Here is a 23,437-nt window from a genome sequence, read left to right on the forward strand (position 1 = left end):
CTGATTGATAAATATAAATAAAATTTAAAATAAATAAATATTATATCAAATATATGGTACGGTACGGTGTACCGTATTTCTCTAAAAATCAGTACCAATACCGTACCATTTACTCCCTCTCGGTTCGGTTGTACCGTACCAAGACTTCAGTTACCGAGTTTTCGGCTACCAATTCACTTGGCTCGGCTCGGATGCGGTTTGTACGATTTGATTCGGGAGAATTTACCAGCTCTACCAGGTTGTAATGTTTTTAGCTTCCAATCCAATCTTATTCCAATCCAATTCAATTATTATTCTTATCCATTTCTGTGCTGATTGCCAAACGTGGCCTTTGGTTCAAACCAAAAACCGTACAGGAAAAGTTTCACGTGTTTGTCGACTTATCTGTCAATATTGTTCCATGTAAAACAGTAAAAGCAGACTTTTTCAGGAACCACACAACCCCAATTAGGCATCTTATAAAAAAAAACAAAATTAATAGTATACACGCATGCCTAGCGTTTGACATGTTTTCATTGTAGCCTGGGTAGGGCGGTGCAACCACCAACAGTCATGTTCATATTGCAATATGTAGAGCAAAATGGACTCGAAAAGGATTTTACCCAAAAAAAAAAAAACGTTCGCAGTTAAGGGTTTCACAATCGCAGTCATTTTCATCTCTAATGTGTTTTCATGTACGCAGTGAACTTATTTTTCATCAAATGGAAATTTTTTTTTTTTTTTTTGATGACATCAAATGGAAATTTTATTGAATGATGGAACTTGTAGAAATACAATTCCAATGATCAAATCTTGAGATGAAGGAAGGATCGAGTACGTGTACCACGTGCCCTATTTTTTATAGAGTTGAATGAGCTCAGTGTCCAAATATATATCGATTGTCCAAATCAAATTTGTGCCAGATCGAGCAAAACAACAATTCTGGCCAGTTCACTGATTAATGACAAGACCGATCGATCGAGACGTCTCTGCATTTACGTTCATAGCCAGCTACTTTAATATATGCATGTTTGACATATTTTTGTTGTGTATGGATAGGAAATGGGCAGCGCGTGGTCGGTGCCTCGGTGGTCCAGATATAAGGTTTATGCACGTGTTTTTTTTTTGGGATAAGGTTCGTGCTTGGTATGCGTGTGTATATATAGCAAGCAGTTTGGAGCTAGCTGAGCAAACCATCAGATCAATAAATCAAAAATACTAGCTACCAAGCAACCTAGAGATTGAAAATGGCGCTAGTAACTTTACCAGTATCCATGACACTCCGTCCATTCGGCAACAAGTTATTGCAGTACGTACATGAAGATGTGGAGGCACATGGCTTGCTCATAGCAGACGGAGACGACGTTATGAGTCCGTTAAGTAAGCTGGAGGTGTTGCAGGCACGGTCGGGTAACGGACGAGTGCATATAAGATGCAGTTATAACAACAAGTTCTTGGCCGTCCGGAGAGAAGGCGATTCCGTGGTGGCAGCGGTGGCCGAGGAACCTGTGGAGGACGAATCAGCATGGTCATGCACCATGTTCTTGCCTGCAAATATCCCTGGGTACAGTAATAACAACATTCAGTTGTTGCATGTGCAACTCGGACGCAACCTGTTCATCGATCGACAAAATCCTGTTCTTGCAGTATCATCAGAAGTAGCAGCAAATCCCCAACATGCAACTCACATGATATTCGGTTTCGTCGATTTGGCACCCCTGTTCATGATGCCCAGACACGTGGCGTTTAAAGGGGATAACGGCGATTACCTTCGGTTCATGTCGATCAACAACCAGCCATTTCTACAGTTCAGTTCCGGCGTCGATAAATGGCATCCATCGGTGTTGCACGAGGTCTCTAACGACGCTACTGATTATGGAAACTTTCGCATTAGGTGCAATGCTAGCAATGTCAACGACGGATTCTGGAGGCGTAACCGAGATTCTGATGCTGAATGGATTCATGCCGACTCAGTTCTCTTGCCCCACAACTCGCCCTTGAGCCACCGCTGGGGCGACACCCATTTTACGGCCGTCAAGGTTGCAGAAAATAATGAAGGCATCATCGTCGCTTTCAGAAGCACCAACAACAACTACTTGATGCGACGGAGCGCTTCCAATGTGCAAAACGTACTCAGTGCCCACGCCGCCTCCATTATCCCAGAAGCACGCCTGGTGGTGGAAGAGCTTGTCAGATCCAGACTTATCTACAACGTCAATTTCAACCTCCTGGACTCGAGGATCTACGCTGGCAATCCGGAGATAGCGACGGGCCAAGATTTTGAAAACAAAACATCACTACCTCAGACTATGGAGCTCACCTTCACATATACTCAAATAAGGACTAGTACATGGAATGCCACTGTCTCAACCACCGCTGGTGTGTCTACAACTTTCAGGACCGGTATTCCGTTCATAGCAGCAGGTGAGATCACTACTTCACTTGAGGTTACAGCATCATACGATTGGGGACGAAGTTATGAAGACATAGAAACACGCGAGGATAAGATCACTGTTACTGTGCCACCAATGACGCATGTCACGGTTAGCAGGATAGAGACACGGGGTTCCTGTGATGTTCCCTTCTCTTACACTCAGCAAGACACTCTTTATAATTGGGAGACAAGTGTCTACCAAAAGCATGATGGCCTTTACAGAGGGGTTAATAGCTTCAACATCCACTACCAGGCTAGAGAGGAATCCCTGCCATCCAGAGCAACCCAAGAAACAAAGACCTATCCAATTTTTCCTCATACTTCTCGACTTCTGTCGTCTGTGCCTGCTGGCTAGCAATTCTTCGGAACAACTAATTAATCAAATAAACACGAGACTCCACTCGTCCTCCTGTCAGCAAACTTATAGCAGGCTTAGAAGGCTTGTTGCATCTGCTAAATACAATCACGTTCCTTGCCTGCAAAAGTGGTACAGTGTTTGTGTGTCTGTGCTTGTTTTCGATCATTTTCCTTTGGCTGTAGCCTTACCTTGTTAGTAAGGTTACTATTTGCGTCTAGCTAGGAATAAAATTATAGCGGGGTTGAAAGGCTTGTTGCATCTGCTAAATGCAATCGCGTTCCTTGCCTGCAAAAGTGGTTCAGTGTTTGCGTGTCTGTGCTTGTTTAATTTTCATTTTCCTTTGGCTGTAGCCTTGCCTTGTTAGTAAGGTTATTATTTGCGTCCAGCAAGGAATAAAATTTGCCATGTATTCTGTCCTTAATCAAGTTAATTTACTATGTGTCTTCCTCAAACTACTGTTTCCTATCCATGGTTGTTGATTTGGATCAAGCATTAACTAAAGTACTTAACTATATCTTGTCCGTGCATAATTTCAGTTTGTCTTTGAAGTTTGAACTGAGTTGTTGTTAATCATTAAATCTGTTGAGAAAGAAGATCAATGATTGAAAATGCTCTTTGAGCATGGTACCAGTTTGTTGAAGGAAGATCGATTTAGTGTGCCTAATCAAACTAGGAGGAGTAATATGAGAGAATGTTCTAGAATTCCTAGTCCTACTCGGATTAGTTTTCCTTGTAACATTAGATCATGTACTTTGTAATCCCAATATAAAGGGCTCCTATTCTCAATTATAGAATGACAATTCTCTCATCAATCTCTCTTAAATTCTCTCTTTCCTTAAACACGTTATCAGCACGAGTTCTAACCAAAAACCCAAAGATCTTCTTCATCACCGCAGCTCGTAGCCCATGCTAGCCTCACCTGCGTGTCTGCCCCTGCAGCACCTACGCACCCCTGCGCACGCATCCCTGCTGCCCCTGCAGCACCGCTGCAAGTCTGCTGCACCTGCAGCACCAACGCAAACCAACTGCATCCTTCTCCTTTCCTGTGCACGTCCGTCTACTTGTAAGCCCCGAAACATCTAGTTCGGAATCTCAGATCAAAATATTTTCTTCATCAAAGTTGTTCGTCTCTATCTCTTCCATCTGACCTCCGAATTTCAGTCTTATCGGAGTTATTTTGAGACCTGTACACCAATCGAAGTGAAAGCTGTTCAGAAGAGAATTTGCTCCGAATTTCAACAAGTTTTTAAATTAAAGTTCCTACTTTCCAAAATTTAAATTTCTTCTTCTTTTTCTTCAGGGACTGGCAAACTCCCTTCTTCTACATCCCACCTTTCTTATAACGTGGGTTCGATTCTTGAGAAAGCGGAATCGTGGGGATTCACGCTATTAACGAACTAAGAGCGTTCGTAAGACTTCGGACTAAGAGCATCCGTAAGCATCCATTTATGACCATATAAACATCATTATTTCGGTCTAATCCAATTATTCTTGGAAATCGATTTCTTGGTAGTATAGCTTGGAAATCCTATTTATATTAGTTTTCGTGGAAGCATTGACTCTGAAACTAAACTTGTTCTTGTATGTTTCACCATTCAAGATGTCAAATACGAACAAACTCGATTTTGTTCCATTGAAACAGCTCCAGACCCTCAAACTGAGAAAGATAATTCCAAGGCACTTGCCCTCATAAAATGTCACATGGATAGTGACCTCCAGTTTGAGTTCATAAATGAGGATTGCGCCATAAAGCTTTTGCAAGCGCTTCGCGAACAATATGGCAATGTTCATGACTCCATCCTTCCGAATACAGAAGCAGAATGGAAAGATCTTCGCTTCTCTGAATTTGACACAGTCATGCAATTTTATTATGAAGCCCTCAGCATCAGAGCAATGATGCGTCTCTGTGGAAAAAACAATCACAGAAGACCAATTGATTGAGAAAACCCTCAATACCTTCCCCGTCTATGCTAAGAGGTCCTCTAACTTATTCTGGACTCATGTAAATGCAAGACGGATCACAAATTTCCAACAGCTTATTGAAGCTATGGCCACTGCTGAAAGACATGGCAATGACCTTGTGAAAAGAGAAATTGATAGGCTTCAAGATAGCCATCAAGAGCATCGTACTATGGCTAGAGAAAGTCGCCATCGACATCATGATCCATACGATCGAAATGCTCAAGAAGGTAATCGCTCAAGGCTACAATCACACGACCGTAGGAGGCGTGATTTTGAGGGACGTAGGGTTGGAAACCATGGAGCCAACGTTGGCTATGGTCACCACTTTCCAACACCACCAGTCCTAGGGACTATGCATATTGCGCCAATGCGCCTTAATCAAGGGAGAATCCTCTTTATGGTGTCTATTTCTGATATGGAACGTCTGATCAATGGACCTGAATTTGCAATGTACCTACGAAGGTAGTCGCATCATGGTGATCAAGACATCGAGTTCACAAAGACTTTAAATCTGGCGATGAAGACAAAATGCCGCAGATTTTTATTTCTAGAATAGTCTTTATTATTTCCAAGAATTATGTAATGGCAATATGCCTTAATCAATAAATGACATTTTGTATTAACTCTTTCTCATGTGGCGCACCTAATTAAGTATGATGTCTAGGAAAGTAATTGAGATTAGTGGTATTTAAGAGAGCCTTGCTCCACCGACATCTCTCTCTACTTCCCTTGTCATATTTGATTGGAGTTACCAAACGGATAGAGTGACTACGATTTGTCTAAATTTGATTTTTATTTTGGATTAGATAAATGGTCATGAAACTTTGATGTAATCATTGGCTATTATTAATAAAGTTTCGATTTATTTTATCTCATATCGTAGACATATTTTTCGAACTTTATTATTTCAAAGATATAAGAGCCAATGGTTTTCATGTGGAAACACATTGTGAGAATGGACAAGAGTTCCTTTGCATCACCTCTAATGACTACGGACATAAACGAGTCTTAGCTAGAGAAACTTATGTGTCGATCTAGTGGGTTGTATGCAACTACTATTCACATAATTGAATCCAATCATGTTATGAGAGATCATTTATGAGATTCTGACACATATAGGCTTTGGCACGACTGTTTGGGATATCCAGGAGGTGATATGATGATCCGTATATTAAAGACTTCACACGGACATCCATTTTTCAGAACGAAAAGAAGTAAAAATCGGATTTTGGACACCGAAAGAGCCCCTGCGCCTCACGGCGCCGTTCACCCCCAAAACCGGCCATCCTTGTCTGGCGTCGCCGTCCCCTTGCAGCCTCAGGGTGGCATTGACTCCACCAATGCTCTTTCAACTCCAAATTTTTCTTCTCAAGTCTATTGTGACTTCGTGGCTCAACCAAAATCCTCATTGGTTGTTTCTAAAGCCCATCATTCGTTCTACAAAGCCTGCTCTTTAGCAAAATTAGGATCGAGACCATCCTATGCAAATGACACTAAAGAAAATATACTATTCTTACAAAGAATACAAGGTGATATTTGTGGACCTATTCAACCACCATGCGGACCATTTCGATATTTTATGGTGTTGGTTGATGCATCGACACGCTGGTCACATGTCATGCTATTGTCCACAAGGAACGCTGCATTTGCTAAACTCCTAGCACAAATTATTAAGTTAAGGGCTCACCACCCTGATCATCCTATTAAGTCTATAAGATTAGACAATGCTGGGGAGTTTACATCAAAAACTTTTGATGATTATTGCATGTCAATTGGGATTGATGTTGAACATCTAGTTCCTCATGTTCACACCCAAAATGATCTCGCAGAAGACGCCATTAAACGACTACAAATGGTCGCTAGGGCCTTGGTAATGCGCACCAATCTCCCTATCTCTGCTTAGGACTATGCAATATTGCATGCAGCTGTGCTTATTCGTCTGAGGCCCACTGCCACTCAACCATTTTCTGCGTCCCAGATGGTGACTGGGTATGAGCCTAATGTCTCACACTTACACATATTTGGGTGTGCAGTTTATGTGCCTATTGCGCCACCACAGAGCACCAAAATGGGTCCTCAACGACGATTAGGCGTTTACGTTGGATATGATTCTCCAACGATTGTCCGCTACTTAGAGCCCTTAACAGGCTATCTCTTTACCACTAGATTTGCTAATTGTCACTTCGATGAGACAGTCTTCCCGTCGTTAGGGGGGGATAAGAACATAAATATTCAACAGGAACGACAGGAATTGTCGTGGTCTGTCCCCACTCTGTCTCATCTTGATCCCCAAACCGCACAGTCCGAAATTGAAGTGCGGAGCATTCTTGATCTTCAGAACGTATCAGAATTGATGCCTGATGCGTTTTCTGATATCGCTAAAGTGACGAGATCACACATACCTACTGCAAACGTGCTTGCAAGGATTGATGTCCCTAAAAATTAGAGGACATGACGCCATCTCAAGGGCAACTGATCATGGCGCTAACATCCCCTCTCACAGTGATGGTGACGTTGTGGCTAGGCCCACGGCTCCTGCCAGGAAGCGCGTGAGGCCCATACGATCGATGGATTCTCGCCCAAGAAAGAAAGCGAGTTTGACACAAAATAATCCATTAATCATCGATGTAAATAATCCATCTCATGAGAATATTCCGGATTATGGTTATGTCCAAGAGACATCATTGGGGCATGCTCCAATGTCAGAACCAACTCTAGAGAATAGAGAGATCTCCATGAATTATACTAGTGTACATGAGATGATGGATAGAAATTCTATGGTTATTGATGATGCATTTGCATATCATGTTGCAAAAGGAATTATAGAATATGATGATATCGAAACTCGCTCTGTCGAAGAATGTCAACGAAGAGCGGATTGGCCTAAATAGAAAGATGCGATCCAGGCTGAATTGGATTCCCTAACAGAGAGACAGGTGTTTGGGCCCATAACGCAGACACCCCCAGATGTAAAACCTGTTGGCCATAAATGGGTCTTTGCTAGAAAGCGTAATGAGAAAAATGAGGTGGTTAGATATAAAGCCCGCCTCATGGAGCAAGGTTTCTCAAACGCCCTGAAATCGACTACGAGGAGACATATTCTCCCGTAATGGACGTTATAACGTTCCGCTACCTTGTCAGTTTGGTAGTTTCCGAAAAACTTGACATGCAGCTTATTGATGTTGTTACAGCATATCTCTATGGGGATCTAGATTCAGAGATATATATGAAGGTTCCAGATGGACTTCAATTACCCAAATCAAGTGGCTCTAAACCACGGAGCGCGTTTTCAATAAGATTAAAACGCTCACTATATGGATTAAAACAATCTAGACAAATGAGGTATAACCGTCTAAGTGACTGATTGATTGGGAAGGGATATATTAATAATGAAAAATGCCCATGGATGTTTATTAAAAGAACAAGTTCCGGATTTGCAATCGTAACAGTTTATGTCGATGACATGAACCTAATTGGAACTCTAGATGAGTTAAAGGAAATTGCTACATATTTGAAATCTGAATTTGAGATGAAAAATCTTGGAAAAACACGGTTTTGTCTCGGTTTAGAACTCGAGCACCGTAGTGATGGGATTTTGATCCATCAGTCTGCATATACTCAGAAAATTCTAAGGCGCTTTATTGAAGATAAAGCAAAGCCTATGAGTACTCCCATGATCGGTCGTAGTCTTGAGCCCAAAAAAGATTCGTTTCTCCCAAAGGATGAGGACGAAGAATCATTAGAGGCCGAAATGCCCTATTTAAGTGCAATAGGCGCATTATTGTACTTAGCTCATTGCACAAGACCGGACATCTCCTTCGCAGTGAACTTGTTAGCTCGATATAGCTCTGCGCCAACACGCCGCCATTGGATTGGTATAAAGACAATCTTTCGATACCTACGAGGTACGATTGATATGGGCCTATTCTATCCCTACAGAGAGACAATGAATGACGAAAATTTGGGATCGGATCCCAAAAAGGAAAAAAGCCACTGTCCAAGAGATTGGCCGCCGGCCATGTTGCCTGCGCCGTCGCTGCCGCCGTCCATGGTGGCCGGCATCCTCCTACTCCCCTCCATCAAAACGACAATGATATTTTGATGGGTTTTGCTGACGCAGGGTACCTCTTTGACCCTCACAAATGTCGCTCTCAAACGGGTTATGTCTTTACCATGAGAAGCACTGCGATATCTTGGAGGTCTACAAAACAGACCCTTGTTGCTACTTCCTCAAATCATGCAGAGATTATTGCTCTACATGAAGCCGTACGTGAATGTATATGGCTAAAGTCTGTAATTAGACATATTCACAGAAGTTGTGGTCTGAAGTCTACCACAGATGAACCTACATACATTTATGAGGATAATGCAGCTTGTATTGAACAAATGAAGTTAGGTTTCATCAAGGGCGACAACACCAAGCATATATCGCCTAAGTTCTTTTATAATCAGCAACAACAATCACTTCTAAAGATTGAAGTGAATCAAATCCGATTAGAGGATAATGTAGCGGACTTATTCACTAAGTCGTTACCAAAATCCACCTTCGAGAAATATGTAAAGAGCATCGGATTGAGAAAGTTATCCGAACTCCCATGATTGTGGCAATCAGGGGGAGATATCGACATCAGGGGGAGTTATGATGTCTACATGTTCGATCTCGAAAAGTGAAGGACGTGTTGTACTATTTTTCTCCTCCTCGAAGTAGTTTTTGTCCCACAGGGTTTTTCACTTGAGCAAGGTTTTTAACGAGGCAACGGATGAAGCGTCACCACCAAGTTTGAGCGGCTCAAGGGGGAGTGTTGAAGGAAAATTGACTTAGTGTGCCTAATCAAACTAGGAGTAGTAATAAGAGAAAATGTTCTAGAATTCCTAGTCCTACTCGGATTAGTTTTCCTTGTAACATTAGATCATGTACTTTGTAATCCCTATATAAAGGGCTCCTATTCTCAATAATAGAATGACAATTCTCTCATCAATCTCTCTTGAATTCTCTCTTCCTTAAACACATTCTTATTAAACTATTATGCTATTCCTCTAACGAAACAAAGAAACATCTAAAACAAAGACAAGAGATTTGATTAAAAAAAAAATAATAATAAAAAATAAGGAGACACAAGTGGTGGATCTCCGCAAGATCTTGAACCCACCAAGGGCTCCTCAATATCCAAAGTCTCAGCTCCTCGCTTGTTTATGGCTTCCTTGTAGTATGCTAGCTTCCCTTGATAAATCACCAAACTAAAAAGAGAGATTTATGACCTTACTTTCCACTCGCATCATCAGAGTTTAAGGGAAAGTTTGCCTAAGAACAGAAATAATACAAGTACATTAATGTTTTAATATATCTGCCCACTTCGGTATAAAAAAATAAAAATAAAAATAAAATAAAAAAAAGAAGAAGAAAAAACTCATTTATACCAACTGATCGAACAATGGTAAACTTCTGGAAAGAAAAAAAAAATCTCACTTATGAATCTGAACTCACCAATATTTTAACAGAAAAAGAGAGAAAAAAAAAAAACAGAATGCGCACACCAATATAGTAGCAAGCCCTTGGAACAAACGGGCAACAATTTAAGAATCAAATTAAATTACAAACATGAACATGAATTTACAATAACTTAATTATAACTCTCAACCCTTAATGGCCATAAGAATTCTAGATGAACTTATCAAATCATCCACTGTTGATCACAGTTCTGAGCTCGATCTCTGTGGAAAACTTCAAAGTGAACATCCCAAAAGCACTAGAATATTCACTCATAGATTTTGCAATGGTTTAAAGCTTGCAAACACTTTTATGTCAGAATTGCATTACAAAGCATAAAGTTCCAAAGATAACAGTTCTGCATTCATTCTTGACCCTGGATATTGGAAACAGATATTAGTTAGAACACAATAATTATCAAGGGAAACAAAGAAAAAATAATTGAAAGCCAGAGACAAATTAAGACCATCAATAGAGGTCGGCAGACATGAGAAATATGCAAAAAAATCGAGTTATATATAATTGAATTCTGCAGCTTTTCTGTAAACTATATGTTGCCATATTAAGAGATGCACAAGAGAAACAATAACATCTAATTTTCTAATCCTGTAGAGCAATAACAACACTGCTGTGGCAAGCATATACTTTAATATCTCCAGCATTCAATAGTTTTCTCCTTGTTGATGTATTGATGATCATCTAAAATCAATAAATCAGGCCACACAAAAATACAAACCAATACCACTAATCTCTGGATAGGATGGCCAATGACCAATCATCAATGAGGAAAAAATATATCTAAGGAAAGCAATAGCAACATTTTGTGGTTGCGTAGAAAAATCACTTTCAAACAACTCAAAACAATACATGACAATCTTTAATGAAATTAAAACTACATCAATTCTAGCCATATTGCTAGAACCTAGCAGAGCTGCAAATTGAGGTAAGAATATTTTACAGAAGCAACAATTAAATCAAAATCATCACAAAACTATAAACTGCATCAGGAAACTTACCAAGATTGAGGATTACTTGGAGACCTGGTCGGTCGCATCCAACTGGAGCTCCAGCAACTTGGGGCATTTGATGACCACAGAAGTCAGTTCAGCTGGCAATTTTATCCCAATGCTCCTCAACTCTGGTAGTTCCTGTAGATACAATTTCCTCAATCTTTGCATTGCACAACTAGATTGTGAATCACAATCAAACAAAGTTTGCAACTTATCACAAGACTGAACATGTAGAATTTCCAGGTCTTCTGGCAATTTTATCCCAATGCTACTCAACTCTGGTAGTTCCAGTAGATACAATTTCCTCAACCTTTGCATTGCACAACTAGATTGTGAATCACATTCGAACAAAGTTTGCAACTTATCACAAAACTGAACATGTAGAGTTTCCAGGTTTTCTGGAAGCTGGGAGGATGGAAAGACATTTACAATGCCTGGACAACAATCCAGATACAATTGTTTAAGGTTCTGAAACACCACTGATTGCACATTCCCATTATATAGACTGCTCAAAATTGGGAGGTTTGAAATCCATAGAGTCTAAATTTCTGCCCAGTGTGACACCTGCCTCATCATTAGAAAGAATGTTTCGTACTTTACTACATCTCTCTAACCAACAGCGTTTCATTGCCCTCACATTATCAGAACCTAAATAAGATAGGCTATGTATAAGGTCATTGTCAACCAAAGATATGCATTCGGCACACTTGAGGACACTTTCAAAACCCTTAGGGAGACTATACGATCCATAGATTTCCAAAGACCTGTCGTGCTCTTTAAGATAAAAATGTCTAGTGTGGAAGTACACATCTCTGAAGACAAATTCATCTTTGCAGTGATTGATGCCTCCATCTTCGCCTTCCTTCTTCTTTACATGGAAATGAAATTTTTTGAACTTTTCTTCCCAGAACTTTGGATGTTTGTCCAAAATGTGAAAAATTTCAAAGCCACTTACAGATAGGGAAGGCTTGTCACTGCCCATGTAAATATCAGCACACTCAAAGATGTGACATTCATCCCAGTTGACCTTTTGTGGCAAACGCTTTATCTTTCCCAAGTCAAGATCACGCATACCCCTCAAGTCAGGCAGATGAAGCTGCTCTAAATGAGTAAGCTCTGATATCTCATAAGGAAATTGCTTCATTCTGGTTCCTGACAGATCAAGAACCTCCAGCCGACTAAGCGACCCTAGAAACTGCAACTCTTCTATCTGTAAACAATCTTTTAGCAAGAGCTGGCGGAGGTTGCTAAAAGTATTTAGGGGAGGCAGACTCGGAACTGCTGTTCCAGAAAGATCAAGAATCTCAAGAAGTGTTAGTTCTTCAAGATGTATCACTTCATTTAAGGATGAACAACCCTTTACTGAGAACTGTCTGAGTTTGATGAATTTGGACATGGATGGTACCTTTGTCAGTGGGATTTCAGATAAGTCAACAATTTGAAGGTCGACCATAGGCTCCAGGAATTCAGATGTAAAGTCAACTAAAGAACTGGCACCACACAGATTCAATTCCTCAAGTTTTGACAAATGATCAAGAGGTGGAAGCTTTTTTAACTTTTTGCAATTTCTGAGGATGAGGTGACAGAGGTTGCTGGGTTTGCAAATGGATGGTAGGAACTCAATCATAGTGTCTGAGAGGTTGAGTGTCCGAATATGGGACATCTTTTGAAAGGATTCCTCTTGTATTTGGTTCAAAACCCTGCAACGTGAAATATCAAGAATCTCCAGTTTTTCAAGGGAGTTCAGGTTTGGCAAATCAACCAATGCCACACAACCAGAAAGATTAAGCTCTTGGAGCCTTTTAAGTCCTTCCATCTCTGGAAGCTTTTCTAAACATAAACAATCCTTTAGGAAAAGTTGACAGAGGTTAGCTAGGTTGGACAGGGAAGGTAGTTCTTTTATCTTAACTGTTGAAAAGTTGAGAACTCGAAGAAACCTCATATGCTGGAAGAATTTGTCTTCAATTTCAACCTTAGTGCTAGAACCAGAAAGGTCAAGTGATTCAAGATATTTGATTTCTTTTGTGAGTGGAAGTCTTGCAAGCTCATGACACTCTCGTAAGGAGAGATCAGAAAGGTGGCTGAAACTGGAAGGTTGCCTTTCAATACGAGTTCCAGATAAATCAAGGGCCTTAAGGCTATCTAAAGGTTCGAACTGTATTTCTTTTAAGCCTGTAGCACCAGAAAGATCTAGAATTTGAAGCCGAGGTATTGTGTTCAAGGTTGGAAGTCTGTTTAAACTTGCACAGCCACCTAATAGGAGCTGATTAAGCTCATCATTACCATGAAGAAAAGGTAAGCGAGTAATTTGAGAATTAGAAAGATTAAGTGTATGAAGTTTCTGAAGAGCTGCAAAGGTTTTGTCTTGGAATCTGCTGAAAGAGGTAGCACCAGAAAGATCAAGCACCTTGAGCTTTCCCAAGGATTTTAAGCTTGGAAGTGTTTTCAATTGAGAACATCCTCTAAGGATGAGCCACCGTAGTTCACTTCTTTCAAAAAGAGAACTAGGTAGTGATTTGACCTTGGCTTCAGAAAGGTTAACGCTTCGAAGCTTATGCATCTTTGTAAAAAAGTCATTGGGGATCATCTCCAACAAAGTAGCACCAGATATCTCAAGAACACTTAAGCTTTGAAATTCTCGGATAGGATCAATCTTCTCCAAGCGATCACAGAATCTAAGCACAAGAATGGAAAGGTTATTTATGCCAACCAAGGGTACTAGCAGAGAGAACCTAGGCTTGATTAACATGAGAACTTGGAGAGTCTTCATTTGTTGAAAGCATGTTACAGGTACTTCCCTATCAATGCAATGCCCATCCATCAGAAGTGTGGAAACTTTCTCCCAGGTCTTATGACATGATGGTGATTTTATCATACGATCCGTATGTGCAAGCATTCCAAGACCTTTCCAATTTTCATCTTCAAACACATTAGCCAATCCAAGCCTTGCAGTCTCATTCAATTCACGTCGGCAATGACCAGTTATACTCAAAATTATTCCTCCCATGACAACCATATTATCCTCTTGTTTTGTCAGCATGCCCCAATCTATAAGGTCCATCAGAACCTTATGTCCTTGCTCATAGACCTTCCCAATCTGGTTGTTGCATCCAAAATATCCTTCCATTATCCATTGTGTGATCAACTCATTGTAATGAACACCACCATGTTTGTTGAGAAGCTGCAGGGTATGCCAAAAGCAGTCGGTCGGAGCACCGGTTGGCAATGCATTACACCAAGAGCGAAGTAGCAGATTTATAGCAGTTTCCCCATCATAAGCTGCTTCTTCCAAAACATTTTCCAACGACCAAACGCCAGAACATTCATCTTCCAGGTAATTTATTGCTTTTGCTATGGTGATAAGTATGGTAGGAATACCCTTACTCATCTCCACAATAGCTGTGGATAGTTTTTCAAAGCTTGGACGATCAAAAACTTCTTTCTTGGTTCTTTCACGCAATAAAGCCAAGGACTCATCCGTGGACAATGGATTTATCTGGCGTACTTTTGTATTGCAGCTCTTAATTTCCTGGTTCATCCCGAGTGTGGTGCCTCTGGTGATTAAAACCTTGAAAGACGAGCGGTCATTTGTCAGCAGGTTGTTAACTTCTTCCACAATCTCCTCTACATCCTTCTGATGAGGAACATCATCCAGAACTAGAAGAAACAGTTTATGTTTTTCATGTGCTGCAGATCTGAATTCTTCAAGCTTCACAGATATTCTCGGCTTCAACTTTTCCAAGCTCTGCTCCTCCTCGACAGCATCATCATCTTCCCATTCCTCATAAATAGAGAAAAGAGATAGCTGGCGAGCAATGTTTTTGTGAAGAGATTCTGTGTCATAATTGTCATTCACATACAGCCAGAGAGTGCCATGGAAATCTTCATCCATGATTATCTCTTTTGCTATCCTCGTTTTCCCTACTCCACGCTTCCCATCAAGAACTACTGTTGACACATTGGGATCCTTCAACAGCTCCAATATCTTCTTTTTATGTTCCTCCTTTGTACCTAAGACCATTGCTGATACCAAAAACAAAAACAAATTAAAAGAAAATTATAAAAAAAACAACACATGAAACTTTCTTAACAAAGAATTATAGACCTTCAGGAAAAGGGGAAGAAAAAAAATAGCGGGAGGATAAGTGTAAATTGGAAATTGGAACTATCACTAAATCCTTTTGTTGCTGAGGTAAATCATTTCCTTAAAACCATAAAAGAAATTCAGTTTGGGTTCCCTAGCTCACTCGTGGTTAGTAGCAGGAAATCTAATTTTCTTAGTAAATTAAGGTGTGATTTTGAAGTTTTGGCCCACCTAGATTAAATTTAGGGGTCCTTGACCAAAAGCACCGAAATGAACAAAAATTGTCCCACTTACCCCAACAACACATTTTTAATCCCACTTACCCAATTTAAAATAAAAAGACAAATATGCCCTCAGCCTAATGAATAAATTACTGCCATGCCTCTCTCTCTCTCTCTCTCTCTCTCTCTCTCTCTCTCTCTCTCTCTCTCTCTCTCTCTCTCTCTCTCTCTCTCTCTCTCTCTCTCCCCCTCCCCCCCTGTCGCCCTTCATCAACGACATTGTCACCGACGATCCAATTCCACCACGGCTTCCTGGAGATCTGGCATGGAGGCACCAAAACTAGACTGTTGCCTTGCTCAGCTACCGACCGTTGCATCGGATCTTCAAGGCTTCGGCGACACCGACCTGTCCAGATGCACTTGCCTTCACGTGGTGGGAGATCTCGTCGCCGGCGACCAGGAGAAGGTGTTCGTGGCCAGCTTCCACCTCTGTCAGACTATCTGCCGGACCCACACCAAACTCGAGCGATTTGGGCCAGCTGTTGCGTGGGTACCCAGAGCATTTCTCTGGGTGCCGAAATCAACTTTTTTTTTTTGTAAACTTTGGGCATAAATCTGAGAAGGAAATAGAGAGAGACGTCTATTGGGGGCAGAATTCCGGTGATTGAAAGTTATATTAGGGGGCAATAGATATTTTGAATTGATGTAATCTCCTTGTTTCTTTTCTATAATCAAAGTTTTATTTATCTAAACTTAGGGAGATTGGTTCCCATTCTGGAGACTGAAAGTCCTATTAGGAGGCAATAGACGTCTATTAGAGAGCAATACATGGCTGATAGACGTCTATTGGGGGCAATAGATGTCTATTAGAGGGCAATAGACGTCTATTGGGGGACAATTGAGGTCTATTACCCCTCTATTGGTGGGCAATAGATGTCTATTGGGGCAATAAACCTTTCCGGTGAGGTTTTCAGAAAAATCCGGTGGGTTGGCGGCCAGTGACCGGAATCCGATGAAAGTTGGCAGAAATCCGGTGACCGAAATTCGGCGGCCTGTGACGGTGCTCCGGCGAAGTCTCCTATGGTTTCTCTCTCTTCCATTTTTTTCCTCTCTCTCTAAGTAACAAAAGGGTGAGGGTAAAATGGTATTAACAAAAAATAAAAAAACAAAAAAAAATCTTAATGGGATATTAGGAAATAACTCCTTAGAGTGTTTTGGGTAAGAGGGAATTAAAAAAATTTAATGGAAGTGGGAAAAAAATCTCTAGAAATTGGGTAAATGGACAAAAACTCTAAATTTAGGGATAATTTATTATAGACCCAATTTTATAAAATTTAGTGGCTTTCACGGTTTCACCTATTATTTCTTATCCATGTATACACAATTATTGCTAACAATGATAAATTTTTTTTTTTTTCAAAAAAATACACAAATTTTCACAATTTAAATTTGACAAATATTAGTCAACTGACAAGATTAACGCTCTCATTAAATATTTTAATTGTAGATTTTTCATTGGCCCCGCAAATTTGGTTAAACATATCATTATTGCTAGAATTATGGAGCCTATTTTCTCTATATATATTTTTTGAATTCAAATGTAATTTAGATTAATGTAGAATTTATTTTCTTTCAGACCTTCTATTCAAAAAGGTGGCTTTGTGTTTCATAGCTCAATATTAGTTATTGGCTTATTGCTATCTTATTGTTTTGAGTTAGAAATTAGAACTCAAGCATTTTATGTTTTGGTTTGGTGTTTTCAACAAAACTCTAGACATATGTTTTTTATTGGTTTACTTGCAACTAGATTTAAAGTTATAGTTTTTAACCAGGCTACTAGGTGCTGTTTTTATGTCATTTTATTTTATTTGTTTGTGGTTTTTTTTTTTTGTTTTTTTTTTTCAAATACAACCTAAAGTTTAAGAAACATATGTATAGCTAACCTAACTTTTAGGTGGTTCTAACAATTTTCATATCAACATATTTATTAGAATCATATCAGCATATTTATTAGTATATTCTATTATTTCAAACTGTAGATAAATTAGCATATATATATATATATTTATTATTATTATTATTTTCTTAATTTAAAGAGGATCAAAGTATTTCACTCATACCCCCATGATGACTCTGACCTGGATCTTAGGTAGTGGATGCTCTAACTATTGAGCTAACACCACATCGTCAGCATATATATTTATTAGAATCATATCAACTTCTTTCTTTTAGGTGGTCCTCAATGAGAATTTGAAATCAAAGCACAAATTAAGCCATAAATCACATACTTTCAACATGTTATAATTCAGGCATATAGATTAATTTTTTTTTCAATATGACTTTCTACAAGGTGATAAAGGGTATATTGGAAATCAAAAATGATGAGAATTGTATTAATTTGACAACCTATTCAATAAAGAATGTTTGATGATATCGATTGGGTGAGGAATATTTGATGATATTGATTGGGTGTAGATTGATAAAAAAATGGGTGTGGCTATTGCCACCATACTATTTTCTTTGTTCACCCTACTTACTCATTACACTCTACGTTTTAATTTCAATTATTAAATTTACTTATTTAATCCATTTCTCTTTCCAAGAATATCCTTATATGACATATCCAATTAAAAAATAAATATTTTTAATGAAAATCTCTCATTTAATTTATACTCACAAAAAAGTAAAATTTATTAAAGTTTCCTAATAAAATCATAATATGATTTACTCCCATTTGCTCTAGAGTTTTTTCTTATAAAATTTATTAAAGTTTCCTAATAAAATCATAATATGAAATTTTTTCTTTAAATTTCAATGTTCTCTATTTCAAGCTATGTAAAAAGATTAGTAAATGAGTGTTTCTATTTGGACCTCCAAATTTGCTCACTTTACCTCACTCCATTATGAATTATTAAATGACATTTATAACCTCCTATAAAATGAGTATTAAGGACAATAACTATACCAAAAAGATATTATGTTTATTTTCTCTAGAGTTTCCAATTTAATAATATTATATTGCATTCTTTATTATTTTCCTTATATATTTTCATTTTCCAATTTCACTACATACTCATTAAAGCATTTATATATATTTAATAAGAATTAAAACTAATAGATCATGTAACATAAAAATTTCTATAATTTGTTGAACGCATATTGGTGAGAGAGAACAAACGAAATTCTATTATGACATAAATCTAAGTCTATCAATTATATTTGCAAAAAAAAAAAAAATGCTAGGAATTAAAAAAAATTATGAAATATTTAATCATGAGGTACAAAAAATAGAGAAAAAAGTTAAACAATAAGTATAAATGATTACTTTTTTTTTTTGCACAGTTAAAACAGAAATAGTTAAAAAAAAAAAAAGAATAGTTCATGCTAAAACATTTTCTCGTTAGTTAGAAATTAATTTTTGAAACCCAACACCTTATGTTTGATTTTTTTATTGAATAAGATACTTATGTTGTCTGATTAAGGAACGAACATTTAATTAAGATTTATAAAGTAATTATATAATTGAAATAGCTAAGGTTTTTTATTTTAAAGATGAAATTATTTTGCAAATTATATGACTGAGGTTATTTGAGGAAATTTAGTGAGGTTTAGTGAGTAAATTTAGTATGTGAAAATTTAATAGGAGGTGCAAAGAGTACGGAGGTCAAGTGAGTAAATTTACAACTATGATTAATGAAGAAGATATTGATTTTTTTCTTCGTGTTTTAAATTTTTACTTTCGGTGTTCATAAAAAATATTGCAAAAATTTTGATGAAGTTAAAGGTAATAGTTTTGTGAATTGAATAAAGAATTAATAATGAGGAGGCAACAAAAAGACAAAAAAAATAGTAATAAATTCAAATTTGGGTAGAGAAGATAAAGATTAATGTTATCTGATGAGAAATTAAGTAGTCTTTGTATTCAATTAATTACTTATATATTTATTTTTTCTTACATATTTGGATTTTAGAAAATTAGTGTAGTTATTAGTCATTTTGCACTTAAGTAATATAGTCTTTTAATAATTCAAATGTTTGTAGGGTGAACTAAGAAAATAGTAGGGTGGCAATAGCCGTACCTTAAAAAAATTTATATTTTATCGTAATAAATCATTATCAAATTGAGTGTAAAACTAATTTTCTTATAAATTTAATTAATGGAACTACATTTTGTTGCTTACATTTTTTTGGATACCTGAAATTGGCAAATTTTGAAAGGTATTTTACTGAAGGGGTAACTTTGAACGACCAACAGTTTTAGCAACACCCCGTATTTACATAAGAAATGATTAATAATATATTTGTAGTATAGAGAGCTAATTCATAGTTACAAATGAATTTGTAGTTATAGTAATATATTTGTAATAACGAGCTAATACAAAGTTTCAGTAATCAGTATGTATTAGTTGATGATGGGATGTTTGTAAAACCAAACTAACAAATTAACCAAAGATAAAGAATTTAAGCTAGAGCAGAAAGATAGAGAAAACCTGATGGGTGGACTTGAAACTGAGATTCTGAACACGAACCAGGCTGTGCAAAGACTAATGAAAGTCTGATTTTTCTGTTGAATGTTATTCAAGTTGATAGGATACTTGTCACTTCTCAGACATGCTATGAGAGAAAACTGTATAGTATGTTCAGTCTTCACCAAAACATGTGTATTCGCCTTTTTCTCGTTTGATGTCTACATATATAAGAAATGTCAATACCAATTCGGGGAATATGTTCAGTTGCAAGGTATCATCATCAGCTTAAAGTTGAATAAATGAAAAGGGCGGAATCCAATTGATTTGTTTAGAACAACTCCAACAGTTTCTCTATAATTTCTGTATAATAGGGAAGCAAAAGTCAAAACTTTAGCTTCTTTTTCTTCTCCAACTCTAACAGATTCTCTATTTTACAACAATCTCTAAAATTTTTATATTATTCCTTAAAATTTTGGAGATTGCTGTAAATATAGGAAATTTGGTTTTCTTTTTCCTCACTTTCCCTAAAATATAGTGATAGTTATAGGGAATCTGTTGGAGCAAAACATGCTCATTTTTCCTTAAAGTAGAGAAAAATCAAAATATGGAGAGGTTGTTGGAGTTGCTTACATCACTTTCGACTGAAGCCAACTAAAACCCTTTCACTTTTCACCTACCTATATATGAGTTACAATCTGTTATCCTAAACCATCTATGACTTTATTACGGTTGGTTAGCTAAAGAGAATCTGGCAAAATATTATCAGGGGATGTTTATGACAATCTATACGCATTTTCTGTTTAGGTTACTTTCCTTTTATATTTTCCTAATTTCTAACTTCTAGATATTTCATACAGCATACTAGAATGCAAAACCAGTTTAGTTAATAGAAAAATTCTATGCATTTATGTTTAGACACTCCATGAGACGTAGAAGTTACATAACACAAGAAGACACAGGTGCAAGTCCTAGAATCCTAAAATTATTAATCCAATGATGAAAGACTGCATATATATCTAAATTGGTTCGACTGTTGTGAGTTGTGTAAACCGATTCTTTGCTTTGAACATAAACTCGATTATTTTTGTGTGACATTGTAGGAAAGATTAAGAGCTAGATATAACTCACCAGTTGATTTTTGATTCAGTAATGGAAAAATCATACTCGAGTTCACTTCTCTCCCTTTCTCATCCCAATCTTTTCCATCGCTACTCTTTCTTTTGCTTCTCCTGGAAACAGAGAGAGAAAAAAAGACACAAAAAATCAGAAAACTTCACACTCTAATTCAGTCTTGTATCATAGAGTCGAATTTAATTAGGAATGCCAAAATTGCAAAAACTCAAAAAGTGATTGATTTAGATGATAGCTTCCTTCAAATGCTTTTTATGGTTGAGGGTCAGAAAGACAGAAAGGCTCTTACAGAAATGATGTGACTTTTTTGGAACAAGAACGTCAATAACCTCTATTCTTTCGCCCCCCCCCCCCCCCCCCCCCCCCCCCCCAAACAACCTAGCAGATAATATCAGTAGAAATGAAGGCAAATTCTCAGTAGTGGGAACAAAATTTCATAACATAACTGAAAATGGGCATCTTTTCATAAGAAACTTCAAGAGGGAAGAAATCAAAGTTTTGGAGCATCAACATTGTAACAAAACCACCCCCTATTACTATTAGCGCAGGAAAGGAATTTGTAGTCAAGCCTGTGCAATTTTCTTGTTATGAAGGATAGAAGGCACATGGTATTTGCCACCAAACTAATTCTTAACAAACCAACGGGAAACAATAGAGAATAAAAGGAAAATGAAGAAGAAGATAGATTAAGAAAAACCTGAAAGGTGGAGTTGAAACTGAGAACCCAGAAAACCGATCGAGCTGTGGGAAATACTAATGAGAATGTTTCCTCTTAAATGTTGATCGAGTTGATAGTCGATCAGCACTTCTCAGCCATGCTAAGGGGATTTTAGATATAGGCAGGGGGGCCTCTGAGAAAATATGAATGGGTTTCAGGCAGCTTTGATCAAATACACGATTCCACAATTCAAATCACTAACCATTTGTTTTTCTGATTACCTACCTATATATAGTACAATCAGTATCATCCTTTTTTTTTTCTTTCCTCGAAGCACTCCAACGCCACTTATGTAACTCTCTCTCTCTCTCTCTCTCTCTCCCTCAAAAAAAAAAATGTGAAAGGAATGAATCTAATAAATGAGAACATTCTGTGGAACGTCACTCTCAAGTCTCTACTAAAGCCAACTAAAACAAAATTTCCTTTGCTAATTCTTTACTTCTCCCGGAACCAAAGAATCAGCTAGAGAAGGTTTCTTTCTGTCTCCCTCCCTAACGTTTTCTTTTCTACTCTGTTCTTTACTTCTTTTGGTTTCAATGCTCACCAAGTAACCAAGCATATACTCTTCTATGAGGGAGCTTGGGAATATGAAAGGACAAAATGTAAAACACAGGATAAATGATGTTTAGGGTCTAAGCATTCTGTTATTCATTACTTCTGTCAACGGCAAAGAATCCACCCACTGTTTAATTTGGTTTGTTAAATTCCTTGTATACATTTTGCATTCTTGATGCTTACATAAACCTGGTTCAGTTCTTACTTATGCGAAAGCTGCCTACTACCTCTAAGCACAGATACGACAATCATCCTCTCAAGCTCACATATCCAGGTGCTGAAGACAGGCTAAATGAACAATATTTTGAAAACCATAATCCAAATTATTGGTTTAACTACTGAAAAGATTGCGAGTTTGATTTTCATCCTTGCTGCATTCTGGAGAAGTATCCGCACATAAAGTTAGGAGGCGCGCACTTACAAGTATGATGCTTACCCACACCTTGTGACCCTTGTTGAAAAGAGGAAGGTACGTGTCATTCCTTTTGATAAGAGTGAAAATTCTTCCTTGTGAGGTGTGTGGGAAAACTTGTGAAGGATTGGTCTATGAATGCAAGGACGAATGCAATATTATTAATATCCACAGAGGATGCTCTCGAAGAAAAACCTGAATCTTCCTATCTGAAATAATCTCTGAACTTTCAAATTCATTAACTGATTCTGGTTCCATGTATTGTATATAGGCATTAAGTTATGTTGCAGAGTGGCCAAGTTCCTTCCCATATTGTCTGCTGATAGTCATACCATAGTAGTGATGCTAGAGTTATTACAAGGCTAATTGCTTGAGGTGTACAAAGAGAGAATAAACATGACGCAGTTGGAAAGGTCACCTAGGTTTACAAGCAATAAACCTAAAACAAAGGTTCTGTAGTCCACCAGAGATAAAAAAGAAAATTCTCAATTTGATTGATAAAAGATGAAACATAGGTTTTGCAGTCGTTTAAGGTTGCTTATATATGAGAAAAGAAACCCTAGGGCGACTAACAATGAAACTCTAAAGTCCACGGGTAAAAAAAAAACAAACCCAA

General features: G+C 37.8%; 2 protein-coding genes across 2 annotated transcripts; one reads left to right on the forward strand and one right to left on the reverse strand.

Moving 5' to 3' along the window:
* Nucleotides 1-1,226: 1,226 nt before the first annotated feature.
* On the forward strand, nt 1,227-2,768 carry LOC112194353. Its single transcript, XM_024334602.1, has one exon. It carries the CDS (start codon nt 1,227-1,229, stop codon nt 2,766-2,768), a length of 1,542 nt encoding a protein of 513 aa, XP_024190370.1.
* Nucleotides 2,769-10,268: 7,500 nt separating this feature from the next.
* Nucleotides 10,269-22,073, reverse strand: LOC112191956 (putative disease resistance protein At4g19050). The gene is given in 6 exon segments (XM_024331462.2): nt 10,269-10,597; nt 11,238-11,732; nt 11,734-15,254; nt 20,027-20,223; nt 21,134-21,234; nt 21,834-22,073. Coding segments are annotated over 2 exon segments (4,002 nt in total). The 5' UTR covers nt 15,253-15,254; nt 20,027-20,223; nt 21,134-21,234; nt 21,834-22,073; the 3' UTR covers nt 10,269-10,597; nt 11,238-11,249.
* Between the last annotated feature and the right edge of the window lie 1,364 nt (nt 22,074-23,437).

The sequence above is a fragment of the Rosa chinensis genome, chromosome 3 (genome assembly GCF_002994745.2).
Source record: "Rosa chinensis cultivar Old Blush chromosome 3, RchiOBHm-V2, whole genome shotgun sequence".
In the NCBI taxonomy this organism is placed as follows: domain Eukaryota; kingdom Viridiplantae; phylum Streptophyta; class Magnoliopsida; order Rosales; family Rosaceae; genus Rosa; species Rosa chinensis.

What these genes read in the sequence shown, in the direction of transcription:
- LOC112194353 (XM_024334602.1), top strand. Translation starts at nt 1,227, where the DNA reads ATGGCGCTAGTAACTTTACCAGTATCCATGACACTCCGTCCATTCGGC.